Source organism: Littorina saxatilis, linkage group LG13, assembly GCF_037325665.1.
Source record: "Littorina saxatilis isolate snail1 linkage group LG13, US_GU_Lsax_2.0, whole genome shotgun sequence".
Classification (NCBI taxonomy): domain Eukaryota; kingdom Metazoa; phylum Mollusca; class Gastropoda; order Littorinimorpha; family Littorinidae; genus Littorina; species Littorina saxatilis.
In genome coordinates, this window is record NC_090257.1 from 44,623,033 (window position 1) to 44,634,987 (window position 11,955).

Here is an 11,955-nt window from a genome sequence, read left to right on the forward strand (position 1 = left end):
AGTGGGAATTCCCTCTTCGTTCCCACACAGCGTGCGAGGAAAATGTTCCGACGCTGCGAGCGCGAGTCACGTCGCGAGTCTGCAAGTTGCCCCATCGAGATCGGTGACGTCACAGCACACGCTGTTTACACTAGACTCGTTTGAATCGTAGCAAACGTTGAAGAATACTATCATTCAAAATACACCGAAGTATTTTATGTGTGTGTAATTATTGCAGTTCTCTTAATAACAACTGTTGTCTCTAGAATGGTTTATTTACTCACGTGATGACTAAATATTTTCAAGGAGTTTTGTTTTCACTGCGGGACTATTATTCTGCCCTGTTCAGTTCCGCGTTGGGCCTGCCGATTGAGAGTGTTTGAAATTTGCTACAATTGCCGGCGAATATACTGTGCGCGAGTATTGCATGTGCATGGATCAAAGATTACATCTGAAGAACACCGAGTAATATAATGGCGGCTTCATATTCAACAAAGCGAAGACGATTAGTGGGATTACTGTCAAACTCGAAGGTTGATGAACGCATCAACACGGCTTTCCCACGTGGCTGCGCGCGCGCTCGTAATCCAGCGTCAAGTTGATTTGAGTGATTAAAAACTAGTGTGTGTGTGCTTGAATATGTATCTGTGTGTATCAGTTGTTCTTGGTTTTTCTTTTTTTTTTTATACATTGATGATTTTTAAATTCGCAGGACTCGGAGACGTTCGCAAGAACCCAGTCCTCTTCGGAAGTCAGAAGAAGAAAAATTAAGAAGTCCCACACGTTTCCGATATAAACCCCACTTGCTTCCCACCTGAATCCCACTCGCTTCCCACCTGAATCCCACTCGCTTCCCACCTGAATCCCACTCGCTTCCCACCTGAATCCCACTCGCTTCCCACCTGAATCCCACTCGCTTCCCACCTGAATCCCACTCGCTTCCCACCTGAATCCCACTCGTTTTCCACCCGTGAATCCCGCTCGTGCCCCACCCTGATCCCACTCGTGCCCCACCCGTTTCCCAGTCGTGTCCAACCTGTTTCCCACTGGTGTCCCATTTTCTTCCCACTGGGCTCCCACTGGAAGTCGTAATCAAATCCCACATGGCGCCCATGTGGGACTTCCCACAACGTCACCATGTGGGATCCCACTTGGGGCCATGGGATCCATGTGGGAAGGTTACTTGGGTTAGTGCTTACACACCTAGCAACATCTCTACTGCACAGCATAAGTCAACGATAGGTGTTTAGTCCATTAGTGCTTACACACCTAGCAACATCTCTACTGCACAGCATAAGTCAACGATAGGTGTTTAGTCCATTAGTGCTTACACACCTAGCAACATCTCTACTGCACAGCATAAGTCAACGATAGGTGTTTTGTCCATTAGTGCTTACACACCTAGCAACATCTCTACTGCACAGCTTAAGTCAACGATAGGTGTTTAGTGGAACTCCCTTGTTAAGACCCACCAATTTAACACTCCCTCCTTTTTAAGACACACCCATTTAACACTCCCTCCTTTTTAAGACCCACCAATTTAACACTCCCTCCTTTTTAAGACACACCAATTTAACACTCCCTCCAGAACATGGAGAGGTTTGCCCCTGTGCCATATAGAATTAAGAATGAAGAACACACCACAGCTTCTCATAATCCATGTGAAAGCCACCCACCAGAACATGGAGAGGTTTGCCCCTGTGCCATATAGAATTAAGAATGAAGAACATCGCTTCTCATAATCCATGTGAAAGCCACCCACCAGAACATGGAGAGCTTTGCCCCTGTGCCATATAGAATTAAGAATGAAGAACATCGCTTCTCATAATCCATGTGAAAGCCACCCACCAGAACATGGAGAGCTTTGCCCCTGTGCCATATAGAATTAAGAATGAAGAACATCGCTTCTCATAATCCATGTGAAAGCCACCCACCAGAACATGGAGAGGTTTGCCCCTGTGCCATATAGAATTAAGAATGAAGAACCCACCACAGTTTCTCATAATCCATATGAAAGCCATGGCACCCACCAGAACATGGAGAGGTTTGCCGCTGTCAGCAAAGGACCTAGCAAAGGCAAAGATGTCCCGCGGTCTCGACATGTCCAGTTCATGCAGATGAACATTCTGCAACAGAACACAGAAAATCTACTGATAAGAACCGTGAATTGACATTTTAACAAGAAGAGCAAACGCTCGATCGAGTCACTTTCGCAGTTCTGAATATTATATGAGGCATCAGATGGACAGGAAGAAATTGCTATTCACAACACAATGAGTCACGTTCACATAAAATTTGAGCCCGGTCACTTTTATAGTTTCCGAGAAAAGCCCAACGTTAAGTTGTGTGTTGCCGAACAGAAAAGGCTAGTTATCTCCCTTGTTTTTCTGATAACGTTCGTAAAAGGCTACAGATGTAAATACTTTGATGTAAAGAATAATCCTACAAAGTTTCAATCACATCCGATGAACTTTGTCAAAGATATAACGCCGGCCGGACGGCCGGCCGGCCGGCCGGCCGGACAGACTAACACTGACCGATTACATAGAGTCACTTTTTCTCAAGTGACTCAAAAACAATACGCTAGCTGCACCTCAGCGGGGCCCCCTATTCAGGCCCCCTATTCAGGCCCCCTAGCTCATTTAAGACTTCCTCCATTAATTAACACCCTGCATTCTCAGATTGTTTTGTCAAGTCTATTTTAAACCCACTTCCCTCTTATTCAAAAGACTTAATTTTGTCCGATTTTTTCATGTTACTGTACTACATATCCACCTACCTCTTCAAAATTGAAGATATAATTTTCTCAGCGGTTTTTTTCATAACGTCTCTTTGTTATTGCCCTTGCTCTTAAACTGTTAAAGACTTGATTTTCCACAAGGCCACCCTCCCTCAGAAGACTTATTTTGTTAAGATATTTGTTTGTCGTAGGTTCCACTGTACCTGGTTTCCTGACGCCTCAATGATTTCGGCCATGACGGCTTCCCCCCTCTGCCTGCTCCTACACACCACTGTACCTGGTTTCCTGACGCTTCAATGATTTCGGCCATGACGGCTTCCCCCCTCTGCCTGCTACACACCACTGTACCTGGTTTCCTGACGCCTCAATGATTTCGGCCATGACGGCTTCCCCCCTCTGCCTGCTACACACCACTGTACCTGGTTTCCTGACGCCTCAATGATTTCGGCCATGACGGCTTCCCCCCTCTGCCTGCTCCTACACACCACTGTACCTGGTTTCCTGACGCCTCAATGATTTCGGCCATGACGGCTTCCCCCCTCTGCCTGCTCCTACACACCACTGTACCTGGTTTCCTGACGCTTCAATGATTTCGGCCATGGCGGCTTCCCCCCTCTGCCTGCTACACACCACTGTACCTGGTTTCCTGACGCTTCAATGATTTCGGCCATGACGGCTTCCCCCCTCTGCCTGCTACACACCACTGTACCTGGTTTCCTGACGCTTCAATGATTTCGGCCATGACGGCTTCCCCCCTCTGCCTGCTCCTACACACCACTGTACCTGGTTTCCTGACGCTTCAATGATTTCGGCCATGACGGCTTCCCCCCTCTGCCTGCTCCTACACACCACTGTACCTGGTTTCCTGACGCTTCAATGATTTCGGCCATGGCGGCTTCCCCCCTCTGCCTGCTCCTACACACCACTGTACCTGGTTTCCTGACGCTTCAATGATTTCGGCCATGACGGCTTCCCCCCTCTGCCTGCTACACACCACTGTACCTGGTTTCCTGACGCTTCAATGATTTCGGCCATGACGGCTTCCCCCCTCTGCCTGCTACACACCACTGTACCTGGTTTCCTGACGCTTCAATGATTTCGGCCATGGCGGCTTCCCCCCTCTGCCTGCTACACACCACTGTACCTGGTTTCCTGACGCTTCAATGATTTCGGCCATGGCGGCTTCCCCCCTCTGCCTGCTACACACCACTGTACCTGGTTTCCTGACGCTTCAATGATTTCAGCCATGGCGGCTTCCCCCCTCTGCCTGGTCCTACACACCACTGTACCTGGTTTCCTGACGCTTCAATGATTTCGGCCATGACGGCTTCCCCCCTCTGCCTGCTACACACCACTGTACCTGGTTTCCTGACGCTTCAATGATTTCGGCCATGGCAGCTTCCCCCCTCTGCCTGCTCCTACACACCACTGTACCTGGTTTCCTGACGCTTCAATGATTTCGGCCATGGCAGCTTCCCCCCTCTGCCTGCTCCTACACACCATGTGCACCGTGCCGCCTTGCCTTGCAATGGCCAGGGCCGCTGACTTGCCGATGCCGCTGTTGGCCCCGGTGATCATAAAGCTGCGATGGCTGATGTCAGCCTGCAGGTCTTCCGCTCGGAACTGTCGACTGGCAGCCTCAAAGCCGCTCCTAGAACATAGCCATAGGTAACAATTCCACACATCACAACCCACTCGTTTGTTGTAACAGCAATAGCAGTATATAGACGTTTTCTATACAGGTAACAGTTCCAAACATCACAGGTGAGTGGTGGTGGTGGTGCTGGAGGTGGGGGGTGAGTGGCGGTGGTGGAGCTGGAGGTGGGGGATGAGTGGTGGTGGTGGAGGTGGGGGTGAGTGGTGGTGGTGGTGCTGGAGGTCGGGGGTGAGTGGTGGTGGTGGTGGGGGTGAGTGTTGGTGGTGGTGGGGGTGGGGGTAAGTGGTGGTGCTGGAGGTGGGTGTGATTGGTGGTGGTGCAGCTGGAGGTGGGGGTGAGTGGTGGTGGTGGTGCTGGAGGTGGGGTGAGTGGTGGAGGTGGTGCAGGAGGTGGGGGTGAGTGCTGGTGTGGGTGAGTGGAGGCGGTGGTGCTGGTGGTGGGGGTGAGTGGTGGTGCTGGAGGTGGGAGTGAGTGGTGGTGGTGGTGCTGGAGGTGATTGGTGGTGGTGGATCTGGAGGTGGGGGGTGAGTGGTGGTGCTGGAGGTGGGGGTGAGTGGTGGTGGTGGTGCTGGAGGTGTTGGTGGTGGTGGATCTGGAGGTGGGGGGTGAGTGGTGGTGGTGGAGCTGGAGGTGGGGGTGAGTGGTGGTGGTGGTGGTGGAGGTGGGGGGTGAGTGGTGGTGGTGGAGGTGAGTGGGTGGTGGTGGAGCTGGAGGTTGGGGGTGAGTGGTGGTGGTGGGGGTGAGTGGTGGTGGTGCTGGTGCTGGAGGTGGGGGGTGAGTGGTGGTGGGGGTGCTGGAGGTGGGGGGGTGGTGATGGTGGTGGAGCTGGAGGTGGGGTGTGAGTGGTGGTGGTGGAGCTGACGGTGGGGGTGAGTGGTGGTGGGGGTGGTGCTGGAGGTAAGGGTGGCGGGTGGTGGTGGAGCAGGAGGGTGAGTGGTGGTGGTGGTGCAGGAGATGGGGGGTGAGTGGTGGTGGTGGTTCTCGAGGTGGGGGTGAGTGGTGGTGGTGGAGCTGGAAGTGGGGGTGGTGATGCTGGAGGTGGGGCGTGAGTGGTGGTGGTGGTGCAGGAGATAGGGGTGAGTGGTGGTTGTGGAGCTTGAGGTGGGGGTGAGTGGTGGTGGTGGTGCTGGAGGTGGGGGGATGAGTGGTGGTGGTGGTGCTGGAGGTAGGGGTAAGTGGTGGTGGTGGAGCTGGAGGTGGGAGTGAGTGGTGGTGGTGGTGCTGGAGGTGGGGGTGAGGGGGTGGTGGCGGAGCTGGAGGTGGGGGTGAGTGGTGGTGGGGCTGCTGGAGGTGGGGGTGAGTGGTGGTGGTGGAGCTGGATGTGGGGGTGAGTGGTGGTGGTGGTGCTGGATGTGGGGGTGAGTGGTGGTGCTGGAGGTGGGGGTGAGTGGTGGTGCTGGAGGTGGGGGTGAGTGGTGGTGCTGGAGGTGGGGGGTGAGTGGTGGTGGTGGAGCCGGAGGTGAATGGTGGTGGTGTAGCTGGAGGTAGGGGGTGAGTGGTGGTGGTGGTGCTGGAGGTGTGGGTGAGTGATGGAGGTGGAGCTGGAGGTGGGGGTGAGTGGTGGTGGTGCTGCTGGAGGTGGGGGTGAGTGGTGGTGGTGGAGCTGGAGGTGGGGGTGAGTGGTGGTGGTGGTGCTGGATGTGGGGGTGAAGGGGTGGTGGTGGAGCTGGAGGTGGGGGTTGAGTGGTGGTGGTGGTGGTGGTGGAGCTGGAGGTGGGGGTGAGTGGTGGTGCTGGAGGTGGGGGGTGAGTGGTGGTGGTGGAGCTGGAGGTGAATGGTGGTGGTGTAGCTGGAGGTAGGGGGTGAGTGGTGGTGGTGGTGCTGGAGGTGTGGGTGAGTGATGGAGGTGGAGCTGGAGGTGGGGGTGAGTGGTGGTGGTGGTGCTGGAGGTGGGGGGTGAGTTGTGGTGGTGGAGCTGGAGGTGGCGGGTGAGGGATGGTGGTGGAGCTGGAGGTGGGGGGGTGAGTGGTGGTGGTGGTGTTGAAGGTGGGGGTGAGTGGTGGTGGTGGAGCTGAGTGGTGGTGGTGGAGCTGAGTGGAGGTGGTGGTGCTGGTGGTGAGTGGTGGTGCTGGAGGTGGGGGTGAGTGGTGGTGCTGGAGCTGGAGTTGGGGGTGAGGGGGTGGTGGTGGAGGTGGGGGTGAGTGGTGGTGGTGGAGCTGGAGGTGGGGGGGTGAGTGGTGGTGGTGGAGCTGGAAGTGGGGGGTGAGTGAGTGGTGGTGTAGCTGGAGGTGGGGGTGAGGGGGTGGTGGTGGAGGTGGGGGGTGAGTGGTGGTGGTGGAGCTGGATGTGGGGGGTGAGTGGTGGTGATGGCACCTACTTGGTGTACTCCTTGAGACCCTTGGCAAACCAAACCAGGTTCCTGAAGAGAGACATGGCTGTCACTAGCTTCACTGTCGGTCTCAACTCTCTGTCTTCACCTGAAATAAACATATCACTACAGTACAGTTACCTGTTATTTCACTGGTTGTCAAACCCACTCCGCCCACACACACACACATGCACACACACACACACACACACACACACACAACACACACACAGTCACACACTCACACGGCACACACACACACACACTTCACACTCACACACACTGTCACACACTCACACGGCACACACACACACACACACACACACACACACACACACACACTGTCACACACACACACACTGTCTCACACACACACACACTTCACACTCACACACACACACACACACACACACTACTTGTCACGTCACACGTCGTTCACAAGCACTGTTGCCTGAAAACCTGCTTACTGTGCGCAGAGTGCCCCTCCCCTCCCCTCCCCTCCCCCGGGTCCCCGATACTGTAACACACCTCTACTGAGTACTCCCCAGCACAACTATACACAACTCACCACTAATCACTTCTGTACACACCTTGACACAACAAACCCCTGCTGCTACCTGTATCTACACGGGTCAGTCCTCAGTGCCTGGGCTTTGTCGGTCACTCGCACACTGCTGCTACCTGTATCTACACGGGTCAGTCCTCAGTGCCTGGGCTTTGTCGGTCACTCGCACACTGCTGCTACCTGTATCTACACGGGTCAGTCCTCAGTGCCTGGGCTTTGTCGGTCACTCGCACACTGCTGCTACCTGTATCTACACGGGTCAGTCCTCAGTGCCTGGGCTTTGTCGGTCACTCGCACACTGCTGCTACCTGTATCTACACGGGTCAGTCCTCAGTGCCTGGGCTTTGTCGGTCACTCGCACACTGCTGCTACCTGTATCTACACGGGTCAGTCCTCAGTGCCTGGGCTTTGTCGGTCACTCGCACACTGCTGCTACCTGTATCTACACGGGTCAGTCCTCAGTGCCTGGGCTTTGTCGGTCACTCGCACACTGCTGCTACCTGTATCTACACGGGTCAGTCCTCAGTGCCTGGGCTTTGTCGGTCACTCGCACACTGCTGCTACCTGTATCTACACGGGTCAGTCCTCAGTGCCTGGGCTTTGTCGGTCACTCGCACACTGCTGCTACCTGTATCTACACGGGTCAGTCCTCAGTGCCTGGGCTTTGTCGGTCACTCGCACACTGCTGCTACCTGTATCTACACGGGTCAGTCCTCAGTGCCTGGGCTTTGTCGGTCACTCGCACACTGCTGCTACCTGTATCTACACGGGTCAGTCCTCAGTGCCTGGGCTTTGTCGGTCACTCGCACACTGCTGCTACCTGTATCTACACGGGTCAGTCCTCAGTGCCTGGGCTTTGTCGGTCACTCGCACACTGCTGCTACCTGTATCTACACGGGTCAGTCCTCAGTGCCTGGGCTTTGTCGGTCACTCGCACACTGCTGCTACCTGTATCTACACGGGTCAGTCCTCAGTGCCTGGGCTTTGTCGGTCACTCGCACACTGCTGCTACCTGTATCTACACGGGTCAGTCCTCAGTGCCTGGGCTTTGTCGGTCACTCGCACACTGCTGCTACCTGTATCTATACCGGTCAGTCCTCAGTGCCTGGGCTTTGTCGGTCACTCGCACACTGCTGCTACCTGTATCTACACGGGTCAGTCCTCAGTGCCTGGGCTTTGTCGGTCACTCGCACACTGCTGTGTCCACACCACGATGACCACTTCCCGAGCTGTCCGCGTCATGCACGCTTCTGTTCACTGGACACACCTCACGCTCTGCCCTTACATGAACATTATCCCTAAACGGCTGAGCCATTTGAAGTTAGCGATCCGAATGGGAATAAGAGAGGACGGTGAATGGCGGCTGCGACCGCGTCGGACATAAAGTGAAGTGCAGTGGAACCTCCCGTTTAAGACCTCTATCATTCTGAGAACATCAGGTCTTGACAAGGAGGGGTCTGGCTATTTGCAGTGGTTTTGCGAAACAGAAAGTCTGTAACTGAAATGAAACGTGACAAGGTCTTCACTGAAACGGCTACATGTCAATACTCGTCCCAATAGGGCCTACCATTACGGTCCCAGTACCATTACGTCCCAGTACCATTACGTCCCAGTACCATTGCGTCCCAATACCATTGGGTCCCAGTACCATTGCGTCCCAGTACCATTAGGTCCCAATACAATTACGTGCCAATGCGTCCCTGTACCATTAGGTCCCAATACTAGTAGTAAATTTAATTTCTGAGATGTTACTGTAGCAGTGTAGCGACACGTTTTGTAATAAAAGTGACAGTTTTAGCGTCCACATCCTGCGCGCCGGTGTCACAAGATTAACACATATATAACTCGAGGGGTGTCGGGCAGCCCCACTTTCTTCAGTTAGTGTCTAACGTCACTTTCAATTATTCAAATTTACATCGCGGCGGAGGGAAAAAGGGAGATGGAATAAAGCCACCCGTCAATTGTCTCTGGTTCACAAAAACATTAATCACAAAATTTACTCCAGAGGCTTGTACCAAAAAAGCGATCGTTTTACCTATGCAAATTTTAGAATCGGCTCTTCCGCGAGACCAATTCAATAGAAACGATGTGTACCGTAACTGTCGTTCCCAAGCTCACACTTGTGAAAGCCGAACACGATTTGTAATAAATTTAGTACAAAACTGACGCACTTTTATTACAAAACGTGTCGCTACATAGCAGTATTTCACAAATAAAAAGAAAATAAAAAGATGTGTACCGGTGATGTCGGACAAACTTGTGGACGGACATTGACCAAAAAAATGTATATGTCGTATCCATTCTGTACAATTTGCGCATTATGTACAATGAGCAGCATATCGTGCTCATTGTATACAATGAGCAACAAGTTTTGCTCATTGTATACAATGAGCAAAACTGTTGCCCATTGTATACAATGAGCAAGACCATAAAGTTGCACATTGTATACAATGTGCACCGAGTGAGCAAGATTGTTGAATGACGTTCAAGCTACACTGATATATGAATCATAATGAATGGTAAAGTGTTCAAATAACGATGTTTGTTATGTTTAAGCATTGTTTTAATTCTCATTTCGCTAAAACTAAACAGTGTATTAAGAATTTAATTATTGTAAATTAAAGGGGCAAAAAACAGCTAAAAACAACTTTGTTTAAAAAAATTCTTTGATGCATAGGAACCACTTTAGTGAAACCGCACATCGATAGCGCTGTTAGTTTGGCTGGAAATAACATTTAACTTTGTAGTGGAAGTAGAATGACGTCATATTTTTTATTTTAAAACGGCCGTAACTCGCTTCAAATTTGACCAATATGCTTTCGGCGTTTTGAACTGGCGTGCATGTGATAAGAAAAAGAATGGAACAAAAAATCCAAAACAATTTTTTTTTTCAAAAAAAAATTCAAAATCTTTTCTTTTTTTAAAATATATTTTTTGTTACATTTACCTAGAGTAAAGAGTAAAGAGTAAGCAATCTCTTTTTGGCCCAAAAACATGAAACGACAGCAACCTGTTGACTGCCCCTTTAATTAAACAATAAAAACAAATACAACAATTAATGTTGTTTCAACACACGCACACACACATAACATTCGTTCATAATAACGCTCACATTGTCATGTCATGCTAAAAGTAAGAGATAGAAACAACAACGTCAGCTAATGAGAGCGTCGTTTTCACCGCCTTTCACACTTTTTCTATTTGTGAGTAAAGGGTTCAAATAACGATCTTGCAAACTACGTGCGATTTTGACCAAATAGGACTGAACCGAACTCGTGTTTGAAATTATTTGGATTGTCTGACCACTTTCTTTCTTTCAGTATTTTAGTTTCGGTGTCAGTGTCAGTCTGCCCGGCGATAGAACGCGACCACCATGGATCAAAATCGAACTAAGTTTGATGCAGAAGTGCAACGTCAAAGTGTTGGCCACGTGAAGTGGTTCACACAGGAAGACCTTACCACCATGACGGAAAGAGTTCGACAACTGAAACTCGGAAGCCAAAAGAAGACGCCCAACGACTACAAACTCGTAAAGCGATAGTTACGACGTAATCGAAGTTGCACATTTCCAAAGACTGATTGTGGCGGGATCGAATCCTGCATGATATTTATTATTTACAATAATTAAATTCCTAATGCACTGTATAGTTTTAGCGAAATGAGAATTAAAACAATGCTTAAACATAACAAACATCGTTATTTGAACACTTTACTCACATATTCCATTCAACCATTCACTATGATTCATATATCAGTGTAGCTTGAACGCCATTCAACAATCTTGCTCACTCGGTGCACATTGTATACAATGTGCAACTTTATGGTCTTGCTCATTGTATACAATGGGCAACAGTTTTGCTCATTGTATATAATGAGCAAAACTTGTTGCTCATTGTATACAATGTGCAAGATATGCTGCTCATTGTACATAATGCGCAAATTGTACAGAATGGATACGACATATAGATAGGTTCCAGTTGACACAAGAAGCAAAAGCGATACTATGTTTTCTATTTGCGGCATGAAAATAAATTTATTTCACCACTTTAAAGCACTCAAAACGTATCCAATATCAAACTTACAATCAGACATCTTATAGGAATTGGCCAGTTATAATGACAAGTTTTTAGCTAAACATCTCAACTCAATAGATCAGTCTCGTCACATCAGATTTGACACAATTCGTTCTTAGTCTTCCTGGGTGCATAAGAATATAGACCTCCCGCGGGTTAGGGGGAGTCCCATCATTGGTTGGGACGAGAAAGAATTTGCCCGATGCTCCCCAGCATGTCGTGGGAGGCGACTAACGGATTCTGTTTCTCCGTTTGCCCTTGTTGCGGGTGTTTCTTGTGAAGAATATGGTCAATGTTTTTAAGGATTTTGGTCAAACAATGTGTAGGAAGTGTTGGGAGCTTTGGGCCCGTATGCATGAACTAGAAGTAAGAAACACTGGAAGTAGAGGCCTCTTTTCGAAGTGGGAACTCCCGAAGTCAACTTTCTAACTGTTCACAATGCATGAACTGACTTGCGAACGCCAAAGTAGTGACAGCGAGAGTATTAAGGTCAGATATTGTGTCTGAGATCATTTCCCAATGAGCTGCCTTTAAAAACGGAATGTCCTGCAATTGTAGTATGCGCTGGAGGTTTCTTTTGGGTGGGTAAGGACCCTTGAGATGCGATATCGTCGTATAATTATGTCAAGCGAG

At 50.4% G+C, this 11,955-nt stretch overlaps 1 protein-coding gene across 7 annotated transcripts in view; it reads right to left on the reverse strand.

The window, feature by feature from the left end:
* Positions 1-8,541, reverse strand: part of LOC138945826 (dehydrogenase/reductase SDR family member 12-like) — a 39,916-nt gene extending 31,375 nt beyond the window's left edge. Inside the window, exons 1-4 of one of the 7 annotated variants that reach the window (XM_070317334.1) lie at positions 8,390-8,541; positions 6,694-6,793; positions 4,154-4,370; positions 2,010-2,105 (exon numbers count right to left, since the gene is read on the reverse strand). In XM_070317334.1, the coding sequence (XP_070173435.1) occupies positions 2,010-2,105; positions 4,154-4,370; positions 6,694-6,749 (369 nt within the window). In that variant the 5' untranslated portion in view covers positions 6,750-6,793; positions 8,390-8,541. The other 6 variants (XM_070317333.1, XM_070317332.1, XM_070317337.1 and 3 more) reach the window with 6 other exon arrangements.
* Positions 8,542-11,955: the final 3,414 nt, after the last annotated feature.